The 27271-nt window shown below is 49.7% G+C and overlaps 10 protein-coding genes across 10 annotated transcripts; 7 read left to right on the top strand and 3 right to left on the bottom strand.

Moving 5' to 3' along the window:
• The first annotated feature begins 612 nt into the window (after positions 1–612).
• Positions 613–2138, top strand: NECHADRAFT_70763 (uncharacterized protein). The gene is made up of 4 exons (XM_003044533.1): positions 613–730; positions 787–1019; positions 1091–1437; positions 1492–2138. The coding sequence occupies exons 1-4, from the start codon at positions 629–631 to the stop codon at positions 1740–1742; spliced, it is 933 nt and encodes a 310-aa protein (XP_003044579.1). The 5' UTR covers positions 613–628; the 3' UTR covers positions 1743–2138.
• Positions 2139–2260: 122 nt separating this feature from the next.
• On the top strand, positions 2261–2777 carry NECHADRAFT_83196 (uncharacterized protein; the record flags this gene model as incomplete). The annotated part of the gene is made up of 2 exons (XM_003044532.1): positions 2261–2667; positions 2705–2777. The coding sequence occupies 2 exons, from the start codon at positions 2261–2263 to the stop codon at positions 2775–2777; spliced, it is 480 nt and encodes a 159-aa protein (XP_003044578.1).
• A 631-nt stretch (positions 2778–3408) lies between these two features.
• On the bottom strand, positions 3409–4288 carry NECHADRAFT_83195 (uncharacterized protein; the record flags this gene model as incomplete). The annotated part of the gene is made up of 4 exons (XM_003044410.1): positions 3409–3909; positions 3960–4084; positions 4136–4232; positions 4283–4288. 4 exons carry the CDS (start codon positions 4286–4288, stop codon positions 3409–3411), a joined length of 729 nt encoding a protein of 242 aa, XP_003044456.1.
• Positions 4289–5457: 1169 nt separating this feature from the next.
• NECHADRAFT_101154 (uncharacterized protein) lies at positions 5458–9755 on the top strand (the record flags this gene model as incomplete). The annotated part of the gene is made up of 14 exons (XM_003044531.1): positions 5458–5944; positions 5998–6055; positions 6140–6260; positions 6311–6518; positions 6573–6633; positions 6685–7170; positions 7227–7291; positions 7339–7501; positions 7607–7674; positions 7819–8033; positions 8117–8125; positions 8599–8614; positions 8962–9065; positions 9162–9755. The coding sequence occupies 14 exons, from the start codon at positions 5458–5460 to the stop codon at positions 9753–9755; spliced, it is 2655 nt and encodes an 884-aa protein (XP_003044577.1).
• Positions 9756–10917: 1162 nt separating this feature from the next.
• On the bottom strand, positions 10918–12756 carry NECHADRAFT_45771 (uncharacterized protein; the record flags this gene model as incomplete). Its single annotated transcript, XM_003044409.1, has 2 exons — positions 10918–12367; positions 12506–12756. The coding sequence occupies 2 exons, from the start codon at positions 12754–12756 to the stop codon at positions 10918–10920; spliced, it is 1701 nt and encodes a 566-aa protein (XP_003044455.1).
• An 854-nt stretch (positions 12757–13610) lies between these two features.
• On the top strand, positions 13611–14913 carry NECHADRAFT_6187 (uncharacterized protein; the record flags this gene model as incomplete). Its single annotated transcript, XM_003044530.1, has 8 exons — positions 13611–13752; positions 13826–13851; positions 13913–13949; positions 14000–14070; positions 14125–14147; positions 14196–14355; positions 14415–14518; positions 14568–14913. Coding segments are annotated over 8 exons (909 nt in total), but the record flags the coding sequence as incomplete, so codon positions are not given.
• Positions 14914–17722: 2809 nt separating this feature from the next.
• On the top strand, positions 17723–18831 carry NECHADRAFT_45900 (uncharacterized protein; the record flags this gene model as incomplete). The annotated part of the gene is made up of 5 exons (XM_003044529.1): positions 17723–17812; positions 17862–18019; positions 18076–18132; positions 18182–18536; positions 18595–18831. The coding sequence occupies 5 exons, from the start codon at positions 17723–17725 to the stop codon at positions 18829–18831; spliced, it is 897 nt and encodes a 298-aa protein (XP_003044575.1).
• Positions 18832–18934: 103 nt separating this feature from the next.
• NECHADRAFT_45862 (uncharacterized protein) lies at positions 18935–20631 on the bottom strand (the record flags this gene model as incomplete). The annotated part of the gene is made up of 6 exons (XM_003044408.1): positions 18935–19035; positions 19096–19557; positions 19605–19763; positions 19884–20091; positions 20233–20458; positions 20513–20631. Coding segments are annotated over 6 exons (1275 nt in total), but the record flags the coding sequence as incomplete, so codon positions are not given.
• Positions 20632–22633: 2002 nt separating this feature from the next.
• On the top strand, positions 22634–24530 carry NECHADRAFT_83189 (uncharacterized protein; the record flags this gene model as incomplete). The annotated part of the gene is made up of 5 exons (XM_003044528.1): positions 22634–22738; positions 22807–22917; positions 22971–23146; positions 23189–24346; positions 24506–24530. 5 exons carry the CDS (start codon positions 22634–22636, stop codon positions 24528–24530), a joined length of 1575 nt encoding a protein of 524 aa, XP_003044574.1.
• A 933-nt stretch (positions 24531–25463) lies between these two features.
• NECHADRAFT_83188 (uncharacterized protein) lies at positions 25464–26894 on the top strand (the record flags this gene model as incomplete). Its single annotated transcript, XM_003044527.1, has 1 exon — positions 25464–26894. One exon carries the CDS (start codon positions 25464–25466, stop codon positions 26892–26894), a length of 1431 nt encoding a protein of 476 aa, XP_003044573.1.
• Positions 26895–27271: the final 377 nt, after the last annotated feature.

Below are 27271 nucleotides of genomic sequence, written 5' to 3'. Positions count from 1 at the left end.
AATATTAATATAATAGTTTTTTTTAAGCCTTTTGCTATGTCGTCATAAAAGGTCTAGCCTCTCACGGGTATTTTACCGTAAAAACTCAATAAACACACACACTGAGGTGGAGAGGCTAAGGCACGAATCACAAGCGGTCATTGGCAGTAAAGATCCGACCTCTTATCCAATTAGCAGAGGGGATTTTAGTGACTCCACCTAAGTGTGTGTGTTTATTGAGTTTTTACGGTAGCTGCTCCAACCTCCGTACGAGAAAAACAGAAGTACGGGGAGGGATATCTTAGTTAGAGATTGAATGCAACATCTCGGCGAATTGCCAAAGGCCGAAGATCCTGGCCCTGCTCGGACTCGGTGTCTCTCGGAGTTCCGCGATGAAATGGAAAACCGGGGTCTACCCACACCGCGTCATGGAACTCAACCCCAACTCGAGCATGCCCATGAACCAGGTGCAACCGAAGGGATGCGGGCTTACAAATGCGATGATGCAACTACGGGTCCTAATGTCTCAGCCCATCTTGGCTCCAGGCCGCGAATCATGATTCTCACCAATCGAGTATAAGTAGAGTCATGTACCTGGTGAGCTGGAAGAAAATCTAAACTCCAAGTACAACACATTCTTATTCAAACCATGACTGTTGCTATTGCTGGTGGTACTGGCGGGCTTGGCCGTGCACTCGTCGAAGCCATCAAAGCTCGGGGCAGGCATCAAGTTCTCGTTCTGACAAGAAAGGTAACTATCCACCTCGAGCTCTATTCCAAAAAGTTGGTAATACTAACCTGGGCAAGGAGACACCGGGCCTGGCGGAGCGTCTGGGTGCCCCTACTGTCACGGTAGATTACTCTGATGTTGATTCCCTCGCATCAATTCTTGAGGAGTCAAACGTCGAGATAGTCATCTCAGCCGTGAACAACATCAGTGGCGACAATAGTTCAGAGATCAACCTCATCCATGCTGCCGACAAATCAAAGCCAACCAAGAGGTTCATCCCAAGCTACTTTGGTACACCATACACTCCCGAGTGAGAGCCCCAAGTACCCTACATTCTACGAGCAATGACCCTTTCTAACTTGCCATCCCCCCTGAATACAGGCAGTACGAGTCATTTCCTCCAGCATTAGCCAAGAAAGAAGCCCTAAGGGCGCTGGAAGCCAGCTCCTTAGAGTGGACCAGGGTTTACAACGGCTACTTCCTGGACTACTACGGAACGCCAAAATGCAAGTCGTACCTGGACGATATTTCCTTCTTCATTGATGTGCGGAATAATTTTGCTGCCCTTCCTGGCTCTGGGGAAACGCCCGTGGTTTTCACCCACTCGTTCGATGTCGCAAAGTTCGTGGCAGCTGCACTTGATCTGCCCAAGTGGGAACAAACCTCCTGGATTATTGGCGATAGAATCACGTGGAACGAGCTTGCCAAGCAAGCCCAAGAAGTCAAGGGTGAGTGAGTTCCATGTTGCTCCTTACCTTCTCTCTAACCTTTTTTGGTTCCAGGTGTTCCCTTTTACGTGACACATGATTCAATCGAGACCCTCCAAACCGGTGTCGTCACCGAGCTTCCTTCCCACCCCCAGTTCTATCATGCTTATCCCAAAGAACATCTTCAGAGCTTTATTTCTGCGTTTGGCATCATGTGCGACAAGGGACAAGCCAATTTCACACCAGCCCATACGCTGAATGACGAGTTCCCCGAAATCAAAGCGCTAACCGCTCGCGATGTCTTGGAGAAGGGTTGGGGACACTGAGGGGGAGATCGTTGCAAAGACTAGTTTACATAGCTCATGTCGGCTTTTATTTCCCAACCTTGACACAGGTTGAACAAATCATCATCGTTTGAATATAAAACTTGTCTCTGAGTCGCTAGTCATTCCGAGATTGGCGGTCTTTTCGTTCACTACTATACAGAGTCCAAATTGACACTCTTGATCCGGTATAGGTGTCCGAACAGGCCCACTCCTACTGCCGAGATCATGATATGGATCTGAGACTGGTGTCTCAAAGGACCCAGAATATCGGCAGAGTCCACAACCGGGAATCAACGTGCGCTGAGACAGCATTGAGAATGGACCAGTGCAGGCCGAGACCTAGCCAATGATTTCGCAAGTAGAATCAGACAGGCCCCAATCGATGCACGCTCAATACGGAGAGTCTTCTTTCAAATGGGGGCATTTGTCACTTCTTGGACTTGTACTTTCAATCCCTTAAAGAACAATCATTCGATCCTCCAAAACCAGCCGTCATGTCTTCCAAGAGAGCCTAGAAGATGAAAGAGCAGGCCCGCGAATTGGGTCTTATTCAAACATCACAACACGACCAAGACCTTTCTTCCATCAAAGTCGAAAACTGTGTGGGTTTCACCAAAGTGCCCCTCAGCCTAGCCGGCCCTTTACGGATTGTCGGCCGCGGTGTTGACAGAAGGTTGTACCCACCATTGGTAATCTACGAGGCGATGCTTGTTGCCAGTTGCCCCCGCGGCTGCAAAGCCTTTGACTCTTCTGGTGGGGTGCAGGTTCACGTGTTTGAAGATGGCTTGTCTCGAGGCCCTGTCTTCATCTTCAAGGATCCTGGCGCTGCGATAGCCTCGCACAAAGCGGCCCCGACATTGCAGGATGAGTTTGCAGGGTGGTCGACGTCGATGGGCTGCTTCTTGAAGTTAAAGAAACTGAACCCGTCAGTAATCGGTTCCAACGTTTATGTTTTTTTACAGCTATCCTTATGGAGACGCTGCCGGGCAGAACATGACAACCAAGGCCACCTCTTACGCACGCGACATGCTCTGAAAGAAGTACGGTGATAAGTATGCAATCAAAGACTTTTTGATCGAGGACCAGATAGCATCAGATAAGAATCCATCCTAGAGAAACATCTCAGGCACTCGCGGCATCGATGTCATGGCATAGGGAACGATAACAACAGCCTCCTATAAGAAAATCCTCGGCCTTAAACACTGAAAGTTTACACAACATCTTGAAGATTAGTAAAAAAGGAGAATGCCGCAACGGGCAGTTCGGATCCAACATCAACACGGCAAACATCTTGCAAATTCAATTCGTGGTAACTCAACTTGCCCAACTTTAACGGCATATCATATTGACGATTGGCAACCAGAAACCTTTAGTACCCAAGAATATGGATCATATTCAGGAGAGAGCCTTTCCAGACTGTCTAATAAACGGGAACACGCCTTGTCCATCCCAGACATCCAGCTACATAGGGCTGGGCATGTGCCTCGATATGATTCGACCCATCGAGTTTTAGCGATTAATATCCGCACTCGCTAGATACTGCCAAATCACGCTCGTAATGAGTAGCTTTATTCATAATAGAGGTATCCTTGAAATTATTGACTATCTAGAATCGGGCTTGCTAAGGTCTTGCCGACAATAGCAGAGACTAGATGAATAAAAAAGACTAATTAACAAGGTCCTTCCAGTCCGGATAGATATACTGGGAGGGTTGCCCTTCTGGAAGATAAGGGGTAACGAGGTCGTAGAAAAGTTTATACGCCACTGCACTCAAGTGCAACCCATCAGTAAAAAGGCCGTCAAAGTTGGCAGCGGGTGATTCTGTTGTCAGGTTTGACTTGTTGGCCTGGGTTGTCGTATGTGTCGCCTTTTCCACCACAGCTTGCCATAGATCAATGAGAATTATGTCCGGATTCTCTTTAGCGACCTCTCGGACTGCCTCAGCATATAACCCCGTGTGAGCCAAAGTTCGAGGTTCATGGCCCAGGCTATTAAGCTTGTCTTCATCCACTGGGGTTGGTGTGACCAGAAAAAATTTCGGTCTGTGAGATCTAATGTGGGCGTGGTTGATAAGGCGGATCAAGTTGAGCTTATAATCATCGACCGGCACATGCCTCGTTGAGGCGGGATGAGGGACGATGGCATCATTAGCACCAAATAAGACAATCTATCCCCATTAGTCCAAGGTATCTGGCTTAGAGTTTTCGTCTGGCTTACAAGATAATCCAGTTTTGGTGACTGATCGCTGGGCGCCGGAAATATCTTGGGAAAATATTCGAGAGCGTTCTTGGAATTCCAACCTGCGAACCCGCGGTTCACAACATCAAAACGTCGTATCAAACCTGCGGCAATGCTTAGTCAAGTACAAAAAGGCCCAAGGTAGACAAACATACGTGTTTGAAGTGCGGCTTGGAAGGAAAAGCCGTCTTGAATATCTATGGACCCTTGCAACAGAGAGTCACCAAACAATACGAGTTGAGGATAAGTTGTCTACGATAAGTCAACACCACACCGCACAAGACCACGGGTAATAAACTTACAGCCATGGCTAAGGAATATTAACATGCCTCATCGTGTAGCGCAATTCGTGGTTTTTCGCGTTTAATTTATATGCGACTGGTAACAGATATATGTGGACCATGATGAATGGTGTTATTTGAAACTTGAATGAGGCGATTCTCCTAACGCATATCCCATGAGTCATAGGGAAAATGGACTCTGGAGCCAAGTGTGGCTATGCTATAGACCCGCATATCAAGAGTCTTGGGGCGGTATTATTCCGCACCTGGACTGAGACAGGATAACGACGACGACCCATGACTTCCAATCCTCACTTGCTGTTTGACATTTTATCCCCACACCACACGATTCCTTCACTACATGGAATAGCTCTTCCCTCGAGATGATTGTGCCTTACCTCTAGCATACCAGCCAGAGACCGAAAAGCCAATCGTATCTGGCAGGCGTTCTTGGCTGAGAATGTTCTACTCCATGGTTATTTAATCCTTAACCGAGAGCGATCTTTAGGCTTATTTAGTAATACTTATACATGCTTTGCTCGGGGCGAGGCTAAAGCGAAGCTATGGCTCATTAAGCATAGTCGTTCTAAGATACAGATACGCCTTGCGCGTCTAGAATGCCGTATCTCTACGATTGAAACTTGAGACCAACCGTAGAAGAATATGAGGCAAGTGAGACAAGACCAGGCCAGCCGCCGTTTAGGCACCAAGCCCCAGGTTCGCGGCAGGTAGGATTTCCATCGGTCTCGTTGGTTGGCTAAGATTCTCTTGTTGCATGCAAGCAACATGCGGCTCTACCAATGAAGTAACTGGATGAAAAACCATTGTCTCAGCTCCACGCCGATTACATGTCTGGAACTAGATCCCGTCCCCCCGAAGAGGGAGTGCCTCACCAATCTTCCAATAAATTTAACAAAGCCTTATCCTCTCCCTCAATTGTAATTGTGGCGCATCAGTTCCACAAAGTCCTCAGCCGGTGATTACGGCTGTGATGGGGGCCAAGACTGCCTCTTGCTTGCATTGCCTCCATCATCATCGGCTTACCGGATTCGAGGACACTGGGCCCAGAGCCTGATTTATACACCTCCCTCTATAAAACGCGCATCTCACCCCTCTCCGGTCATCAGGGTCAAGTTCATCGTTATACTGGAGCCTTACTACTGCAATATTGATGATTTCTCAGTCTTGTCTCCGCAATGGCGCCTCCTTCTGTGGAATTCTCAACCGGGGACAACTATCCCCGACAGCCTGTTCGTCCGCCTCCTCTTCCACCTCCACCCCCGCCGGTTCAGCCTTCCTATAAGCCTTGCCACACATGCCACAAGTATACGAAGACTTTTATCTGCATTCAATGCAACAGCCTTCCATTCTGTGACAAGTGCTGGTCAACCTGGGTGCTCCATGTCGACGGGGCCACTGGCTGGGGCGGGCGACCACACGAGAAGTCGGATCCCCATGTCATCACGCGCCTCCGAGATATCCTAGAACCCGTGACTTCGAACGCAGACCATGAGAAGAGTCTCGAGTTGGACGATGATACCACCTGGTTCGGCGTCGTCCGTAACCAGTCCCAACAACAAGTCTTCCAAGACTACGGGAGATTCGCTGCATTGATAAGCGAGAGCCAGAGCGAGGAGGCCGAGGATCGTTTCCCCCAGCTGGTCTCCTTTATCGGCCAGACAGGTGATGAGCCCACCACCCATTATACGTCAGTCGAGGGAGCTAATATCTGCCAGGTGCCGGCAAAAGCACGCTAATCAAAATTCTCATCGAACGTGCCCAAGCTGAGAGGAGGTGAGTTGCACCATATCAAACCCATGTGATATAAGCAATCCATAGGGAATCTCAAGAGATTAGATGGCTAATCATTTGATATAGTACTGGTGGTATAATCGCTCTTGGGCTTGGTGTGAACAATTGGAGCGTCGATGATTGCATTTCAACGTTCCGAGATCTATGTCGCCAAGCCTTCACTCCGCGCGAGCTGAAGGGTGTTCCAGTACTGGAATAGCTTGCGGTTTTGAATTATGGGAGCATATACAAGACCAGACCGTTCGAGGAGTTACTCAGAGACAAATTCGACCAGAACCGGCCTTTATTTGGAGGCCCTTGGGTGGAGACACAGCCGACTCACTACCTGGAGGTCCCAACGAGTCAGGTGAAATGGCAACAAAGGTTGCAGTCACATCAACCGTCTCGGTCGACCAGCATGCCGTGGTCATTTCAAACTACAACAGGCCGGAGAGTTCAGCATTTTGTATGTGCAGTGAATCCATCATCAGATCTTTCAGTGTAGGCTAACGTTGCCAAGGCACGCCATATCGGTTTCAGAGAGCACCCGATCCAGGCACGGAAATGAAAGTTTGGGAAGCGTAAGACACTTTTTCACACCTTCAATCGCACCAGTTCTAACATTGTTCAAGAGCAAGAGCTATAGCTGCAGCACCGCCCTTCTTCAAGCCTTACGAGAAGCCTGAGACCAAGGACATGTACATCGATGGCGCTCTCTACCACAACTGCCCAGTGTGGGTTGCCCACCACGAGAAGAAGCTGATCTGGGGCGACGTCAGTAGCCGCCTACCAGATTTACTGGTTTCTGTTGGAACCGGTTTCCATAAACACGATTCACCAGACGATCCCGCAGGGCGTCTTTCGCCCAATCGCAAACATAGGGCAACCAGGAAGTCTCTCCTCACGCAACTGTATCATACAGGAAGTGGAAGACTTGGTGACACTCTCAACTGCAACCGAATTTGGGAGTCATTCTTGGCTGAGAACGCTCAACTGCACGGCCGCTCAATCCCAGATGGAGAGCAACGTTACGTGAGGATCAACCCTGATCTTGGGGAAAGCCTACCCAGGCTCGACGATGTGTCAATGATGGACGAGGTTGAGCGCACTGTTTCCAGGTACCTACGGAAAACAGAGAGTTTATCAAGGAAACAGCCCATCGCCTGATTGCCAGCACTTTTTTCTTCGAGACAGATCCCGGTCGGATCAAGGAGGACAGAAACGGATTTTGGTGCCAGGGTCAGTTGCTCCGCTAATGAAAATTTCATTGCTTACACACGATACAGGTCGCATTCTTTGCAGGTTTCTCGACCGTTCTGATGAGTTAAAGGCTCTTGGGAAGTTCCTTCAGGCTTGTGTCAGTGGGGACTTTGAGCCCTATTTCCTCATTCAGGAGCAGGGCTATTCCTCTGAAAAATTCAAACTCAAAGAGGACATCATTAATACGATGTGTGTCAGGGGCATCTTCGAACTGGGCCTCATCGAGTTTCGTGCGCACAAGGAAATGTCACTCATCCACATGTCCCTTTGTCTTCAGGATAACGCATCGTCTAGTTCCAGCGACCGATACTTCCCCATCAGTGGCTTTCCACGAGAATTAGTGGTTGAGGATAGGAGGCCAGGTACGCGTTTGTATTTCATTCCATTTTCAGAGAATATGCTACGCCAGCACGGAGGCTATAGCACATCCGCCCATTCTGGCCCTATCAAGCAGATTCATGAGGGCGAAACTCACCGGGGCGTTGACGAGCTGACTGTTTTTCTAGCACCGCCCAGAGCTCCCGTAGGCAACGGGATCCGCCGTGACCTCAGTGGGAGACGAAGATTTTGGAATACTGCAGGGGACCACTTGAATAGGGATCTAGATCAGCATGCCTTAGACCCTCTCGACAACTTGACATTGAGTCCATCTGCCTCAAGGCTTGCTGATCTAAGGAAGGGCAGTGACATGTTTGGCATGTCCTCATCCGAAACGGAGCGGGTGTATTATGAGCTTCCAGCCTAGGGAGAATGTCATACGACTTGTTCTGAATTTACCGATAGTCTATCTTCTTGTCGTTATAGTACTCTTTTGTGGGTTAATTAGGTCGAAAGTATGTTACTAAGAAGTTCTAAATGTCCACGAGTACGTATTGTGTAACTATCTAGGGTAGAACAACGGGATGAGAGGCGAGTATGTCATTATGCTATCTTCGATATTTCGTCCTGAACGGTGAAAAGATATACTCTACTGCCGTGATAAGGGGCTTACATGAGCTGAAGGTGTTGTCTGCTCGGAACATCGAGGCCTCCGAGGTGTTGCACACGCGTAAGGGATCAGCACATTGCAAACACCAAAATCTGTGGAACCCTTGCTCTCGGTAACACCAAGTTGATTATGCACCGAGGACAACCAATCAGTCTCTAATCACGCCTTAAACACTACCATTTACATACCGCAATTTACGCTGTAGTTATCCCATAAAGAGAAGTATCTCCGCCAGCACATGAAAAGCGTCAAAATATTTATCCTCGGAGTTATAGAACTCTGACAACTCAATGCCAAGGCTAGGCAACAACTTGGTAAGACATCAACAACGCCGATCTTTCCTTAGTCCTGCAACTAGCTGCTTTGACGTCACGTTCCAGGCCGTTTTGCTAATTTAGCGCTCCCTAAAGATACGAGAACAATCTCATTAGCGAGATGGGATAGCTTATCTAAGCGAGCCTTATCGCCTCCGAGCTTTCCACAGGATCCACCCCTCTAAGGGATTATTAAGCCGACCCCGTCACTTGCGCTCTGCATCCGCCGCATGGTGCTGCACACTCACGGCACTTACATGCCCAGCCCACTATCGACGCCTTGCCAGCCCCTCTTGAAGCTCAAGTTTGACATACTTGAGCTGGTGACAGCTACTTGAACCGCCAAGACTGCCACCATCGCCGAGTGTGGACGGAACACGCTGGACGTGATGTACGGCGGAAAAATCGCGCGTCGAGACACCACCTTGGAGAAGCGCCACGTCTAGGATCAGTGAGTAACGGATTGGTTGGCATACGTCATGCTTACCGGCTGACAGGACGCTGACTGACAAGAGGGAGCAGACCTACTGTACTGTACTGTACCCAGAGCGAGCGATGCGATGCGATGCGCTCGCGGGACAAGACTTTCGTTACTATACCCTTTCCCAGCGATGTACCCCCTCACGTTGTGGTGGAATATATCCAGACATATGAGCCTGTCTTGCAGCATAACCCAGGCGTAGTCTCGTATGACCCTGTCGATATTGATCCTGCTCAGTTTGCAACCGATCCATGGTTGGATCTCTGCGAGTTTGATTCATCACTGCGCCTCTTTCAAGCCCACGAAATCATCTGGCTTGCCCCAGGCGTTCAAAAGAACTTGAGCTGGCTCATCCTTTTTCAGCGCGTCCCTGACGGCATTGTGTGCCGCTGCAAGGCGGGCGTTGGTGTTGTCAGCTGGACTGAATGGTCTGTACGACCACGTCAACGGGAGGAGAGCTCGCCAAGCACACCTAGCACGGCAACTCCCTCCAGCCAAGATGGGGATGACGGCTGGGAATTACAAGGGATTGTGACGGTAGAGGCTAACCGGCTGCTTTTGCCTTCTTGCATGTGGATTGCAAAATGGTTACAGAAGCAAATTGGACAGTCGATGGTTAATGAAGCATGTGTAAAACATGTTACGGCAAGCAAATCATGACATGAACACGAGGGTCATGCAAAAATATTAATGCAATTTCAAATCAGTCATTCTTCCATCCATCTACACTGCATAGCGAGGCAATGTTGTACCATCCTTCGTGAATGGAGACTAGAGCCTGTGATCCACTGAGAAGGATGTCACCACCAACCTTAGAAGGATTTTAGTTCCTCCTGTCCGCATCTTGGCTGCATTCAAGCACGCAGAGACCCCACTAGTCACTCCCCAAAGGAGTTAAGAAGTTTGTTTGTTAACCATGCCAGCGTAGGATTGAGGGGTTCATGGAGCGGGAACCTGGTGGGCGGAAACCTGCCGCTGGTTAGGTGCCCGTTCCCGCCTTTACTGGGAGGCTATTAGCATGTCTATAGCAAACTCCTCTATTGGCTTCGGAGTCTGGGGGGCCGGCTAGGCGGCACAGCAGGGTGACCACATGGTGAGGAGGCCCGTGAAGCCAAGACGTGTCGCAAACATCCGCTGCATTTACCCGTTAACCAAGCGGGGCAAGGCACCCTTTATTCCGTCAAATATGAAAAAAATGCATGGCCATTTGTTGAATTGGGGCTTGACAACCAAAATCCTGGCCTTGGAGGTCTCTTCTTGATGACCCCAGTTGCGGAACTTGCGGTCGAAACCAGAACGCATGAGAGGGTGAAACAACTGAACGTGTTATGAAGCCTATGAGGTGTAAACTACTGATTCTAGATTATTAAGATAAGATACAACAACATAAAGGCCTAAACTTGCGAGCAACTCTCCTTCCTCAGAGCTCTCACTGCTTGCTGCCGGTGTTAAACTTGGCTGACAGCAACAGTTACACCTACAACGGTACTAACAGACAGACGATATGTCATTTTACAAGGTTGAAAAATATGACGACAAGGCCATCTTGAGTTTCAAAGAAGAGCAAAGAAAATATTGCTGATCTTGTGAGTTGGGATTCTCATCATCACATTGGGGCATATAGGGCTTGATATCACATGAACACTGGCTGAATGAATTAAAGCTCAATGGGGCGAGACATGAGTCATGCTATTCTAAAGTCAATCAACACCGAGATCGATTGCGAAAGACACATTAGGTAATAATCTATGGATTCCAACGTCAAGAGTGCTGCGGTCGACATCCCTCGCAGTCTTTGTACAGGAAGTATCTAACGACCACTTTACTTGGCCTTGCACATCTTTCCATCAGAAGCAACAGACCACTGCTCACTTCCAACCGCATTCAGAGCGTAGAATAATCCGTTCTTGTCCCACTTCTTCTTGATAGAGAGCAACTTGGCATAGTTGCTTCCAAAGAACTCTTGTTGAAACCTGGGCTGACGGAAGTCGGCCTCGTTCATGTAGGCACCGCTACCAGGTGTAACGGCTTCGATCTCAGGCATGATCTTTTCCGTCATGAGGTTTTGGAGGTCAAGCATGTCAGACCAAGGAGCAGTAAAGCTCCAGGGAGTGGTCAGAGTGGCATGCACCAGGGTGTTCTTCCAAGCAGGGAGGACAGCTTGCGTGTTGGGGTTGCTGAAGGGGGCAACGTTGGTACCAACGCCAATCCAAGTGACACCCTGCTCAACGATGCTCTTGGCAGTCTCCATAAGGGCAGCGTTGTTGTTGACAATGGTGTCGCGGGGAATCAGACGGCCACCGTACTGGGCAATACCGACTTGAATGTTGCCGACAGGCAGGGGACCAAAGTACTTGTCGTAGTGGTCATAGTAGGAGCTGCCTTGGTCGTAACCCACAGTGTAGTTGATTCCAAGATCGTTCAGCGCCAGCACAAAGGGCTTCATGATGGCCTGAACCTCCTCCTTGGTCTTGTTGTAGGCTGTCAAGGGGGCGATCTGGAAGAAGGTGTTGGTGAAGTAGTAGACAACCATCGAGCCGGCATCAACCATAGCTGGAAGCTTAGAGTGGAAAGCCTCAATTCCCTCATAGAAGGTCGCCTGGTCGTTGTTGGTGGTGAAGAAGCCCAGGGTTCCTGCACCGATCTTGGTATCGGGGAAGGCCTTGACAGTCATGGAGACGACGACGCCCCAGTTGCCACCGCCGCCACCATTCAGAGCCCAGAAGAGATCCGAATTCTTCTCTCGTGAAGCGGTGACAAGTCCAGAGTCAGCGGTGACGACTTGGTATTCGAGCGTGTTCTGGGCCGAGAGACCGAAGCTTGAGCTGAGAGCAGAGTGACCACCGCCCTGGGTATATCCGCCAGCAAGGCCAACTGTAGGACACTCGCCTCCGACGACAACGTATCCGGCTTTGTGGCCAGCAGATAGAATGTCAAAGCCCTGGACACCGGCGCCGATAGTGACAGCCTTGCCCTTGTAGCCGTTGGCATTGTAATCCTTGAACGTGATGTCCTTCAGATGGTGAGTCCAGATGGAGAGGGCACCAGCACCGGTCGAGCGGCCATTGTAATCATGTCCAGTGTTGCGGATAACGAGGCGAATGTTGTTGTTACGAGCAAAGTTGATTGTGTTGACAATGTCACTTGGGGTTCGGACGTCAACAGCGTAACGGACGTAGTTGCCAAGAGTGCAAGCACTGGACTGAGGCTGAAAAGGATCGCATGATTGGTTGGCGAACCATGGGGCCATGATAGAAGAGGACGAGTCCATGCTGTAACCCGTATTAGATCAATGTACCACCAGGACGGATCGGGTAGGGGATTTGCATGATGGTGCCACAAGTGGCTACACACCCACACATGCAGGTGTTGCAGGTAGCGTGCATCAGAACATGCAAGATATGACTTACTGGATTCCAGGTGACTGCCACTGACTCTGCAGGTACTGACACTCCTCTCCATCGTAAGTGGGATCATGGCAGGGCGATCCCAGGGGCACAGTCTTGATGAGCCGACCATTCACAGTAGAGTTGAGGCTCTTCCACTGATTTTCAGATGGCCAGCACGCATCGCCGGGGAAGCACTTGCAGCTAGAGGTTTCAACGGCTGCTCCGAGGGCCGTGGCCGCAAGAGACCCGATCAAGAGAGTTTCGACGCGCATCTTTAGTGTCTCAGGACCTTGCAGAGGCTGTAACAAGGGAGGGGGGGATGAGGGACAAGACTAAGGAGTGGGCAGAAAGCAAGAGAGGAAGGCCGAAAGAAATAGACCCTTTTGAAGTGATGCTTTCCTGCGATATTAATTTCAATCTGCATGAACGGGTAACCCGGGACATTCTTGACTGACGGGTATCATGGTCAGTTCGAGCAGGGAGCCGCAGTCTAGACTCACCTGTATATCCGTCTGCAAGAGAGCGCATTAGGAAACTCCATGTGTTAGCGTCGCTCTACTGTGTTGACGCGAAAGTTAGAGATGTCACTAACAAGACGGGGTCCAATTTCTTGGCTAACGATATTCGGGCCTGTCACCGATCCGGGTCTAGAAAAGACCCCTGACAAAGAACCTTGAAGACCCATCGTCATTGGACCTCTTTTGACATTTGGAATAGGGATTCCTACCCGGTCTGTCGGGTCTCCCTTTTCACATGCAGCAACTACCGGAGATTGGATCTGTCTTGGGGGCCAAGGAGGGCAACCATGTCCAGAACCACATGACGTTTTTTGCTTTGTTGTAGACTTGGGTGGCTTATCAAAGGCCGAGTAGTGGCGAACAGTTCTAGAATGGTTTCATTCACCGAGGGGGACTTTGTAGGATGGAACTCTTGCGGCAGATGCGCTGAATTGCGTTACTTTGTGGCTTCTCGCCGCACCATTGATGCACCCCTTTGGTAGAGTGACAGCAACACGAAGACGCTCTCCTGCGCTCGTTTATTTCCCTCGTCGTAGCCCATTCTCTCTGGAATTTTTTATTTCCTTCATTCTTTTTGTCGAGTGCTCCTTTCTTTCACCATGGCAGGGTGGACGTACAATGCGCCGGATGGTGCTCCCACCTCTGGCCCCCAGATTTCATCCTTGGCCATTGTATTCACGTCCGTTGCACTTCTTGTGGTTATTATGCGCGTTTACGTCAGAGGCTTCATGGTAAAAGCATTCGGAGCAGGTAAGCATTCGAATCCCGTCTTACACGTGGGAGAGACCCTGGAGCTGACGCTGATCCTTCGGGGGAAAACCAGATGACTGGATCATTATTGCAACATGGGTAAGAACCGTCATCTTGGGTCGTTTGGAATCCCTGCTGACTGAGGCTCTTTGTCGATCAGTTTGCCAGCTGTGGGTTTGCAGTTGTGACGATCATCCGTAAGATGCCAGCTGAAGGTTTGCCAAGAGCAAGAGACTAAAGAGAACAGAAACGAAGTACGGCCTCGGACTCAAGAACCTTGAAGATATGCCTCAGGAAAACTACTATCACTTTCTTTTGGTAAGTCGATTGCCTTCATCACGCTATTACAGAACAGATGCTCAACATACGCAGTTACAATTCATCGGTGCACCTTTGTAAGATACCACGCCTCGTCGTCGATCGAAATACTCATCCCGCGATAGCTACATTTCGAGCATTCTTGGATTCAAGCTCAGTCTTCTCTTGAGCTACCTGCGCTTCATGGCAGCAGGCTTTTGGTACAAGGCAACTGTGGTTGTCGCTGTCGCCTGCACTCTGTTCCATTTTTCCTTCTTGATGGCCCAGGTCAATCTGTGCACGCCCGTAAGTGCATTTTGTTGCCGACAGGTCTGTTCACCTTACTAAAGACGATCCCCATTTAGGTTCGCAAGCAGTGGGATGCCAGCGTCACTGGAGGATCTTGTCTCGACGGTGTGCCCATGTATACCGCGATGGCCTCCATCACCATGGTCTTTGACGTGGTAGTGTAAGATTTCTCTACCTCTGCCTTGATCTCCCATGCTTACGATATCTAGCATGCTCGTTCCCTTCCCGACGCTTATGAAGCTACAAATTCCGAATCGAAAAAAGACAGTCCTCCTCGGCCTCTTCGCCATGGGCACATTCATTTCCATCATCCAAATCGTCCGTATACAAACCATCAAATCTCTCTCAAACCTCATCGACTCGGGGCCCCTCATCATGTGGTCAACGGTAGAAAACAACCTCGGCATCATCGTGGCCTCGGTCCCCACCCTCGCTCCGCTAGTGAGATACTTCAACGAGCAATCCAGAGTGGGAAGTCGAAGCCGAAGCAGGTCCAACAAGGGAGGAGATTCGGGGTACGCTCTGCAATCGAACTGGCGCAAGAATCTGTCGCGTCGAAGTGGTATTCAGGCTCTGGGGAGTGGTGTCGACCAGAGAGATGGAGACAGTTCTGATGGTGTTTTGGGCTCGGCAGAGGATGTGCCGGGTATTATGCGTAAAACTGATATTCACGTCACGACCAGCAAGCATGAGGCATCTGATGATGGGAATTCTGCTCATGCCGTGTTTAGCACCTCGCAGCGCAACATGTTGCGATAGCCTCACAAATAATTCTTCTTTACTTTTGTCAATCTCGTCTGCGCATCAACACTCTCCTCCTTTTCTTCTCCTTCTCCGCTGGTTCCGCTCTGCCGAAGGAACCGATCGATTCCACAGCGTCCCGTTGTCCAAGCTCTCGGTCCGTACATGGGTTTCAGTACTACGCCGCAAGTAGAAGGTGTCCGAGGTCAGGTGGAGAATCCATGGAACAATTGCCGCTTCGAGAGACCGTTGCGAAGGCGGAGCCTAGAGGGTCCCGACTCCAGCGAGTCGAGGCCTCGGCTACTGTCTCAAGTCCCTGTCAGTGCAGTTGTGGCTGACCGGGAGCTATACGTAACCTGTATTAAGACACTCGGGAGGGAAAACAAGAGTTGAGAGACTATTGAACTCTAAGGTCATGTTATATGCGTATTTCATCGGCTCCGCAGAATGATAACGGTAATTATTTTCTCCATGGCGGATAAATACGCCACACCCGTTGAATGTGCCGTCCCGTGCTGGAGGCTGAATCATGAGCCGGGCGTTTCTCCATTCGCTTATTGGCTGGGTCTCAGACACGTCCCACACTGCGAAGGTTCCGTCTGTGCAATAGGGTAGTTCGGCGAACGTTATCGCTCAACATTGGCCTTTCCTCTGCTTTGCCGAACATAATCATTGTCTATCACAGAGACGCTAAATGGTATGATACTGGAAGAACCGGTGGAGCTTTTTACTGGTAATTGTATTGTAAGTACTGCTGTGCGATAAGTATTGTCGGTGGTGGGGCGACTGAGTTGGGTGGCTGTACCAGCCGTCCTTCCAGAAAAGAAACCGTGCAACCCACAACATGGTCTATCAAACAAGTGAGATACGCCTTGCCGAGGTGACCTTGGTCATCATTGTGTTGAATCAATCTCTACTTGGAGGGGGAATTTGATCTAGGTCGATCATTGTGTCGGCAGTTATAAAGCTAAGTTCAAGTCAACGCCACCGAGCGGGCGTTGGTTGTTAAGACACGACTCCATCAGGAACATGATTATCACGATATAAATTGTGGAGCATGAGATAAGGATGCACTCTGCTCTTGGCTGTGAATACTGTTGTTACAAGCGATGGTCTATTCCAAGACTACCTAATTCGTACTTGACTTTTCATTGTGGCCACTCGGATTCAATCCACACCTCTCAAGGTCTATCAATACCAGTGGCAAGAAACTCTATTCATTGGCTGACCAATACGAGCTACAAGCCTGATGTCTCAGGTTCGACGACGAGTGAACGTACGCAGCCAATAGAAGGCAGAAAGTCGCCATGTCAACATCTAATGGCTGACTATACATCAGATCCCAAAACGGCCTGTACATGAATATCCATGTAGCTTTGCAGGCCTAGACTAGTGTATCGTGTTTGAACAACTGAAAATTTCCATCTACAGCACATGGTTCTAAAAAGTACCAGATAAATCCAAAAGCCAGAGATTATAGCCCAAGTCACGTTCCGGACACTTTTGTCTCGGATACTTACGCTTATATAGCATGGATTCTCCTTGCTAGATCTGACGCGTTTGAACCATGACTCCAGGCACCTTGGCGGCTCATTTCCCTCAGACAAAGAGCCGTCACCAGAGCTAACAAACTCGATAAATTCTTTCTCCGAATTAGGAAATATTGCTTGGAAAAATTTTCGAGTCTAAAATCAGTCTTTTATATCTAGCCAAGACATACCAAGACATAGATTCCTTGTGGTTGGTCACTGGCGCTGACGACGTCAAGGATTTTGATGGCCCCGCTCCACCCCCACAGCGGTGAGACCTTGTCTCGTAGTCTATCTCGCAAACGGAACACCAGTTCAAGGGAGAAAACAGGCCATTCTTTTCAGCTATTGGCTCGGAATGTGCCAGATTATTCCCGGTTGCGGCATGGGAAGTAAGAACTGTATGCCGCGTAACACATATGGTTACACCCGAGCTCTCAATGTCAGGTTGACACCCTGCAAAGAACAAGGGAGAGGTTCCATTCTTTGCGGAGCTTTCAGTGGAACCCTTTGCCAAAACAGTTGGCTTGCAGAGCTTGGACTGGGTCATTCGGATGACCGGCTCGCATTCCAACTGGTCTTGGTAAAAGACGTGCAGAGAGTTGAGCTCATTAAACGCGTGACGCGCAGAGCGGGGGAAAAGATGCAACGTATAAAAACATTCCAGTCATCTGGACGATAAATATTGTTCTTATTCCCGCATTTTGGAAATCGCCTCAGACGACGTAAATTACGTGAATCATGGCTAGTCAACAAACTCAAGAGCCGGCGGTCGCTTCAGCTGCCCAGGAGGAGCCGCAGCACGATGCTCATTTGGAAGTAGATGTGAGTTGTTGATTTTGACGACACGAAAGGGTCCCTAACCCGCTATTAGGATACTCTGGAAGAGGCCGACTCTGTCATTGATGCCTCGTGAGTTTGATGAGCTCGATTTTCTTGGCTTAGTTGACTTACGTCTCCCAATAGAGAGGGAAACTCTAGCTATCTGTCTTCCTTGAAATCGAGCATTTACAACTATAGGTGAGTATTCTGTCATTGTTCTCTTATAAAGAACTAAATGTCTGACCTGGAATGATATTTATTAGATACGAGGTATGGGGAATGACAAAAAATGCCCGCTGGATACTGACCATGTACAGAATGGACGCCGCTATCATGCGTTCCGTGAAGGCACTTATATCTTGGTAAAATTTCTCGGAATTATTGAGGGCCAAAGCTGACATTGAGCAATAGCCCAACGATGAAGAGGAACAGGACCGAATGGACCTAGTTCACCACATTTACAGTCTCCTCCTCGACGGGAAGCTCTACCTTGCCCCCATTGACAAGAGCCCTCAGCGCATCCTCGATCTGGGAACCGGCACAGGTATCTGGGCTATGGATGCCGCAGAGTAAGCTCTGGATATTGGATTAGCCAAGGGACATCCAACTAACCGGTGCATCACAGTGAGCACCAATCAGCAGAAGTGATTGGAACCGATCTCAGCCCCATTCAGCCCCAATGGTATATGCCCTGGTCTTAATAGTCTATGCCTCACTAATGCCTTGAATAGGACACCCCCCAACTGCGTCTTCGAAGTTGACGACTTTGAAGATGACTGGGTGTACAAGAAGCAATTTGACTTTATCCATGGCCGCGAGCTGGAAGGATGCATATCTGACGACCTCCTCCTCTTTCAAAGAGTTTTCAAGTCTCTTGTACCTAACGGATACATCGAGTTCCAGGGTGTCGAAGCTCGGTTCGTCTCTGACGATGGCACCCTTGAGAAGGCCACCAACGCACAGCAGTGGATGCAGACCCTGAGGGACGCTAGTGTCAAGTTTGGCAAGCCATTGAACAGTGCACCTAGCTGGAAGGACAAGGTGATTGAGGCTGGATTTGTGGACGTCAAGCATGAAGTGCGCAAGGTACATATCAACTCCCCAGAAAATGCATTGGCTCAAGTTACCTTGCTAACCTACCTAGCTACCTATTGGCGCGTGGCCCAAGGACCCCAAGCTCAAGGAGATTGGAAGATACCAATCGATTCAGGAGCTGCAAGTCGTCGACTCATATACACCCCAACTTTTCAGCCAGGTTCTCGGCTGGAACATTGACGAGATTCGTGTGTTTATGGCCAAGGTCAAGAAGGAACTTCAAGACCCATCTATTCACCTCTATCTCCCGGTGCACTTTGTTTGGGGCAGGAAGCCTGAGCAGTAGAATACATAGTTTTTTTCACATTTAGAGAAAGAAATATGGGTCAGTTGCGATGAATTAGCTACCTAGATACCATCGCTGAAGCAACCAGTATCCACGACAGTGCTTAAGCATTGATTTGCTTCTTGGGGTGCTCCTTGGGCGCATCAAGTGGTGCATCAACATTCATATTGAAGTCACGCTTAGGATCAATAATGAAGAAAGAAGCTATTCAGCCTGTTAGCCTGGCCACGTTGTACTGGGTGGATAGCATTGTTTCGTGCTTACCGATGACAGCAATTGTAGATAGTGCAAGGCCAAAGCCGTGAAGAGGACGAAGTGATGTGATGTAAGCCTGCTGCAGACCATGAGCTCCAGCTTGGATGATTTGCGGAGTGACACCCTCAATGGTAGCAAAGGCGCTGTCGTTATGGTCGGACAAGGCTTGAATGAAGGGCCCGAGGGATTCTGTAGGGAGACCAAGAGGAAGAACAGCTTTAGCGATATCCTTGGGGAGGTTCTTGGTGATCTGCGAGTTGAAGATGGCGTTACAGATCGCAAAGCAGATTGATGCTCCAGCGGATCGAGCAGTGATAAGGGCACCACTGCTGATGGAAAGGAGCTCAGGCGGAGCACTGAACTGCGCTGCGACGACGATGCATGTTAGGCAGCCACCGAAACCAAGACCGAGGAAGACGTTGAAGCCCCAGACATTCTTTCCATCGCCAAAGCCAACAGACATCATCGTTGCTGTATGCTGTTAGTATGTGGAAGCCTGGAACTGGACAGATTCTTACCGTAGAAGATGACAAATCCAATGTAGGACACAACCAAGGGCCATCTCAACTGCCTACTCCATGAGCAATAGATGGAAGCTACGATGCTCCCAACCACGGCTGCAATAAAGACAATTGAGAAATTGAGGCAGACCAAGACTGGATTAGTTTCAAAGAGAACTGACACCTCCAGGGGCACATAGGAGTTGGCCACGAAGAACGCCATTCCCTCGACAAAGATCAAGAACAATGCAATAGAAGCATTTCGGTCGTGATTGAAGAGTTCATGGTGGAAGAGACCATCCTTCTTCACAAAGGCTTCATACAAAGCAAGAATAATGACAAGAACGATGCCAATGGTGAAGGGGGCGACGACGTGAGCGTTGCTCCACGAGAAGGGGTTCTCGGACCAGGTAAGCCCGATGCAGAGGACAGTAACGGCGACAGGAAGCAGGATGATGCCGACCCAGTCGAGTTTCCTGAGCTTCTCCTTCAGTGTATAGTTGACCTGCTCTGGCCGTGGAGGCGGGTTATACAGGAACATAACGACAAGAGCCGTGAAGGTAAACAGGCCGGTGTTGAAGTACCACACGATGCGCCATCCAGAGGGATTGTCCTTTGTCACGGCACTGCCCATCATGAGTGCGACGATGGCAGCAACGGCAAAGATGCCAGTGACACCACCCTGAGCAGCGGGACGATATCTTCGAGGCAAAATCTCGGAGGCGACGGCGAAGAGAAGAGGTTGAGCGGACGTGGAGATGCTGGCGAGAGCGTTACCGGCGAGTGCCATGTCGATGTTGGTGGCTCGAGAGACGATGATGCTGCCAACGACGGCAAAGGCGCAGGAAATGACGAGAAACCATTTTCGGCCCCTATTTGTTGATGAGTTAGCGTGTTGTCGTGAGCTGAGTGAAGGAAGATCCTACCAGTAATCCGCAGCTTGGGCAACTGGAGCACCCAGAGCAAGGTTGACGATAGGAACAGACTGCGATATCCACTGTGTCTTGTCACTGCCACCAATATCGGCAACCATGCTTCGTGCAAGCTACGTCAACGAATGTTAGCAAACATCCATAGAAGTGTTCGATTTGGGCATCGCACGTTGCCTGAAGAAACAATGACCATCATCTCGGCAAAACCAACCGCAAGAATGGCCTGTTGTGTTAGCACTCCATAAACTACTGTGATTGGACTGACTTACAAGATAGACAATGACACATGTTGCTGTGAGTCCCTCATAGTTGTCTCCGTCTTCTGATGGGACATTGTCGAGATGCGTAGCTTGTCCCTCGCTGTCGGGCTTCTCGCTCGTGACGGGGCTCTTTTCGGGGTTTATTCCGTCGGGAGCCATATTGTAGACCAAGGGCTATCACTGATTTACGGTATCAAAGTAGTATGACAAAGACTGCTTCAACAGATGGATGCTGGCTGTGTTGATGAAAGAAGCTTGCAGATCTCATCTCGGGGATGGGGGTGACAAGGCTTCATATAGCCAGAGTCAGGGAGCCGAGAGCTTGGAACCTCATCTGAACTGCCGGTGGGGTATCAGATAAGTCAGCGGGGGAATGCCGCCTTCCAAGACTTTTTATTAGACAATGGGCTTGCTCAATTGAGCGCTGCCGAACCAGCCATCACAGGGTCCCTTGTAAAGTGTCAAATGCCAACCGTCCAGTCATCATCTGAGATGGGATGGGGGCAGATGACATGTCCTGCAGCGACATTTGAACAGACATGAAAGACCCAGAAGAGCCAAAAGCCAAGAGAAAAGGTCACATTTTGACCCGAGTGGGCGAGTCCCTTCATTTGTCCTCGACGTTGGTCAGTACAGCCATTTCGGGACCACAGTTGAAAGGGAGCTTGGCCCCGCGTTTAAGCCAACGCGATGCGCATTAAAAACAAAGCTAGCTATGCTAATTCAAGAAAGGAGCATTACCAAGACTCCCACTAGCTAATTGTGGCTGGGTCTAGGCCTAACTGCTGGTGCACATCCCATAACGTTGAGAGCCTCCTGAGATCGGTCAAGACATGATAAAGCCCCAGGTCTGTCTTTGTGATTGCTAAATGTACTTAAATTAACTGAACTGGTTTGCTTTCTAGACTTCGAGCCCCTTTTAGGGATCCTCCTTCACTGACTTGAGTGAGGGAGCTGAGCCAAGGTGAAGCTTTGAAACCACATCACCACATTGGTAAGACTTGGCGCCAACATCGACTTCCAGCCAATCTGGATTTTGTCAATCCTTGCCAAATTTCGCGGTTTAGTTTTGCAGGAGCCAGCTACTTTGCCTTTAACACAAAGTCGTGCAAGACTCGAACAGTTACAGCTAGATTTTCCCTCCACCACAGACAGGGTTTGGTCAGGCCCTGCTTCGTACAGCATGGGGGCCAGAGCAACTTGATAAGGTGGCGATGATCAGAATGATGTCTCTAGATCCATCAAACCCCAAGATTTAGATATCGATGGCTCAAATCACCTCATCTCGGTTAGAGTAAAAAGCAAGGACGCAGGCCGGCTCCACAATCCCCGGATCTGGGGCCGACCAGAGGCCATGAACCAAAACGCGGGGTCAGTTCTTGGAGCACTAACTCGATGTGGGCATCCTTGCTTTTTGTCCAGTTCTTAAGATGTATCATCTTGACGGTCCTGCTCACCAAATATTATATTCTTTCAGGCTTCAGGCCGTTCTTTGAGTCATGGAGGTTGAGTGGACGATGAATAACGACTATTAAGCGCAAAGTTAGTTTAGGATACAAAAATCATTAAGCAGTTGAATAAAGGAGTACACAGGAGAGATTTGGCCAAGCCTTGATATTCTGGATAGGAAAAGGACATGCTTGAAATAGAGAATCTCGTTTTGGATGAGCAGTGTGGTACCCGAAAGTAATGGCGTTGACTGCAACGTTGGGACAACGAGTAGAATGATTGCCACAAAGGAAGAGGTATTTATCGCATTTATTGCTCTATGACCCCAAGAAATCACATTACTGAGACTGAATAGCATTTTTATACTATTAGTAGCGTCTTGTCAATATTTCTTGGTCCCAACGCCATGCTGTCTGTCGCCAAGATTGCCACCCAACTCGGCCAGGAGGCAACCCTATACACTGTCTCTGCATTGATCATCTTCGCCTTACTGTCAATCGCGGTACTTAAAGTACGATACAATTACAACTCTTTGCCTAGGTTCTTTGAAGCCATGGGATCGACTGACTATTTCTCAAGTGCGCCTACCGACTCTTGCTTCATCCTCTTCGTCGTGTCCCCGGACCCTTTGTCGCCAGAATAACCGACTTGTATTTCTTTCCATCCACCTTTAAATGCGACCGAGTCTATGTGAGTTATCAGTACAAAGTACGCTTTGCATACTAACACCCAATGCCTTGCAGGTCTTGCGACGCCTGCACGAGAAATATGGCCCCATCGTACGTGTTGGGCCCAACGAGGTCTCGCTATCCGACTGGAGAATGTATCGCCGAATATACACAAACAAGCAAGCCCTAAAGGATCCCAAGTTCTACTCGCCATTTTCTTTCCTCGGACATGGGAACGTCTTTTCCGTTACGTATGTACCCCGTTCACATCGCTCATTGACTCCGTTAACCAGTACCAGCAACGCCGTAGACCATTCTTCACGCCGAAAACTTCAAGCAAAGACTTACTCTCAACAAGAAATCGCTTCGCACGCCTCCAGCATCTTGCAGAGGACGGATGTTCTAATCGATCGCCTCCTAAAGTCTGCCTCAGACTCTCCTACAAGCACAGCGAATGCCTACGACCTGTTCGGAGCATGGGGCCTCGAAATTATATGCAAGCTTCTTGTAGATGCCGACATTCCCGACGACCCAGGCCAGACCATTCACATGCTCGAAGCGCTCGAGGCAAGCCCTCCTACGTTCTTTGCCAACATCCTATTCCCTTGGCTTCCGACATTCAGGTTCAAGACCAGCCTACCTGGAATTCTTGGACATGCTTATCGGGCCTTTGATGAATGGGAGAGGCTCACTATTGGCATGTTGAAGGGCTACGAAAGCCAAGAGCGAGACCCTGGCGACAAAAAGCAATTCGGTGTGACCCCTCTTCTCGAGGCAAACAATAAACACCTCGGGCGAAGTTATCACTTCCGCGAAGCGCTGGAAGAAGCTATGGGCATCGTTCTGGCAGGCAGCGGGGTTAGTGGACACACCTTTATCTACTTGATCTACGCTCTGGCGCTTCCTCAAGGAAGACGAGTTCAAGAGACACTACGGGAAGAGCTCAAGGGAGTTGGTGACTCTTTATCGGAGCTGATGGCCTTGCCTTACCTTTCAGCGGTCATCAAGGAGACGTATCGGGTGTATCCAGCCATCATGTCGACTCTCCCACGAATTCTGGGCGAGCCGCTGGAGGTTGCCGATACCGACCTTACACTTCCTCCTGGAACCGTCGTCGGCATGCAGAACTATGTGCATCACCGAGATCCAATACTCTTCCCCAAGCCGGATGAATTCATCCCAGAGCGTTGGCTTGAAGGCCACAAGATGAGCCAGGGCATCAATCTCGACGACGCCAACGCCGCCTTGACGCCCTACAGTGTAGGATCGAGGAACTGCATGGGGCAGACACTTGCGAAAACAGAACTTTACCTCTCAGTTCCCCGCCTGGTGCGGCGGCTCGACTTTAGGTTGAGTAGTAAAATGAAGCCGGATGACATGCATATGAAGGATTTATGGGCAGTTCAGCCCAAGGGACGACGACTTTTCTTGGATGTCAAGCCTGTGGATGGGTAAGAAGCTGTTGCGGGTATTCTGTGAGGCGCCACACTACCTTGAAATAAGTACTGCTTTGACGCGCAGCTCATTTGGATCAATGGCGACAATTCTTCCCCGTATCGTGAAAGTGCATGATAATCAGAATCAGCAAGATACGACTGAAACGCAAGTAGGCAGTGCAATGCAACTCAACAGTAAATGCCTTGGTAAATACCACATCGCTTCAAAAAAAACGCCTTGCATTGCCTCCCGGCTTGCTCGGCACTTCTGACACAACATCAATCCCTGACTCGGGGACTTGAACTGACGCGATAAGCCGGCGACGTGAGATCTTCTTGTACGTAGATGACGCCAAGTCAGATTTCTTGGCTGCATCTCCATCTTGGTAACTCGAGACCGCTTACAAAGGGGTTGATACCTGAAACAGGTAGAAACTGTGAGGCTGAAACATGAACGAGGCCGGTTCACGGCCATCCCGCCCTACGAGGTCGCCATCACGGTCGGGTCGCCCTTTTGCCGACCCCTGCCAAGCCAACTTGAAACAACCCATCAAGTTTCCACTCACAAGCCCCATATTGACTTAAGCTTGATTGAAGCTTGATTGAAGCTTAATAACAACGCCCTACCGGACGAAAGGGTTACATTCTACAGGATCAGACAATGGGGCTGCCAGGTTCACGAGAGCCAAGAGGCACAACCGAGTTGAGAATGAGATCTGCCAAACACTACCATTGTCTCAGTGCGTTACGGCACAGCTTGTTCCCGAGCCAAGAGTCACTGCGATGGATCAGGACGAAGAAAAAACATGGCGCGGATCGTCTTTACCGAGCTGAGCGACGTCTCATGATTGTTCTAGCATCAGCAAGAGCCTCTCCTTGTGTCGCCTGGCACATGTCACTTGGAGAGTAAAACCTGGCACTTCCCGCCGGTTCCAAGTCTGATCTTCATCCCCTCTCTCATCAAGTTGTGTGTGTCTCATTCCTTTCTACCGCAATAATCTTTTTTCGTTTCTTAATCCTTCATTCTTTTCTCTTGCGATCTGGTATCGCCCATTATTTCCTAATCCACATCACGATCCAACCGCATTCCTTTTACGATCCTTCCCATTGACGACCTAGTCGCCAGCTAGACATGATCTTCTCGAAAGTCGGCAGCCTGGTGCTCTTTGCTGGCCTTGTCACAGCCTCTCCTTCATTCTTCACGCCAAATACGACAGAAGGCCACGAAGCTCCTGCTCACGAGCCCGCAGAGCCAGTTCATGAACCCGCTGAACCAGTCCATGAACCAGTCCAGCCAGAGCATGAGCCAGCTGTACCGGCCCATGAAGCAGCTCCTGGCTGTGAGCCAATACAAGTCACTGTCCACGAGATCGTGACTGTTCACGTCACACTCCCTCCTGAGATCCAGCACGTCACAGAGACAGTCCACGTCACATTACACCCAGAGACCATCCACGTGACGGAAACCGAGGTCAAGCATCAGATTGAGACCAAGGTGGAAGAGGTCGTCGTCGAGAAGCCCATCGAGAAGTTGGTCACCATCATCCACACTTCGGTCGTCAACAATGAAGTGGAAAAGCCCGTCACTGTCATCCACACGTCAGTGGTGAACCACGAAGTCGAGAAGCTCGTGACAGTCATTCACACTTCTGTGGTCCACCAAGAGGTCGAGAAGCCAGTTACTGTGATCCACACATCCGTGGTGGAAGTCGAGAAGCCTGTTCAGGTCGTTCACACAGTCGCGGTTGAAAAACCTGTCGAGGTGCCGGTGACAGTTATCCATACCTCTGTTGTAGAGAAACCCGTTCAGGTTGTCCATACAGTCGAGGTGGAGAAGCCAGTTGAAGTGGAAAAGCCAGTGACCGTCATCCACACGTCCGTGGTCGAGGTCGAGAAGCCTGTTCAAGTTGTCCACACCGTCGAGGTTGAGAAACCTGTTGAGGTGCCAGTCACAGTTATCCACACCTCTGTCGTGGAGAAGCCAGTGCAGGTTGTTCACACTGTCGAAGTGGAGAAGCCAGTCGAGGTGGTTCATACTGTCGAGGTTGAAAAGCCTGTTCATGTCACCGTGGTACACACCGTCACGGAGCACGGAGCCGCAGAGACGGTGCACGTTACGGCTATCCACACAGTGACAGTCCCTGCTGCTGAACATGAAATGCCGGCTGAAGAGGAGCCGGTCCATGAGCCGGTTGTCGAGCATCCCGTCCAGGCTGAACCTGCTCCTGAACATGAGCCTGGGGCTATGCCCGAACATGAGCCCGAATCAATGCCTGAGCACGAGCCTGAGCCAATGCTTGAGCATGAACCTGAGCCCATGCCCGAGCACGAACCACAACCCATGCCGGAGCATGAACCTGAAGCTGTGCCTGAGCATGAGCCTGAACCAATGCTAGAATATGAACCCGCTCCTACGCCGGAGCACAAGATGCAGCAGGAGGAAAGCCACCAGAAGGCTGAACCTGAGCCGATCCCAATCGTGATCGTTCCTGGGGGAGGATGGAATGCCACCGGGACCCTATCACACATCCCGGGTCGTCGTGCTGTTTTTAAGAGGTGGTGAGGGCTGATCGATGCTTCGATTCTTTTAATTTGTCAACATTTAGATAATGATATCCCCCAATAAGAATGCATTTTCAATTACACCTGCCTTGGATCCTATTCTCCCTGTGCTCATTGGTTCCTTTCATTAAATACATGATGCTTTGATCCGTGAATGGTATTATCTTTGGCTTTCTTGCAATCAATTGACCATCAGTTATCACCCGTGTATGATGGTCAAATCATGGAACTTATCTTGCCTCTTGTCACACTATAGCTGACCTGACCTGACATAGTATTGTCCATTGGTCGTTCTCCCACGGTTATTATTCATTCCTTTTTATAACTTGCCTCACTGCCTCAGTAGCCGTCAGTGACAAACCTCTTACTCTGCCTGTC

This window comes from Fusarium vanettenii (genome assembly GCF_000151355.1).
Source record: "Fusarium vanettenii 77-13-4 chromosome 7 genomic scaffold NECHAsca_22_chr7_11_0, whole genome shotgun sequence".
In the NCBI taxonomy this organism is placed as follows: domain Eukaryota; kingdom Fungi; phylum Ascomycota; class Sordariomycetes; order Hypocreales; family Nectriaceae; genus Fusarium; species Fusarium vanettenii.
Note: the sequence above shows the minus strand (reverse complement) of the source record. Positions and strands in the feature narration are given on the sequence as shown.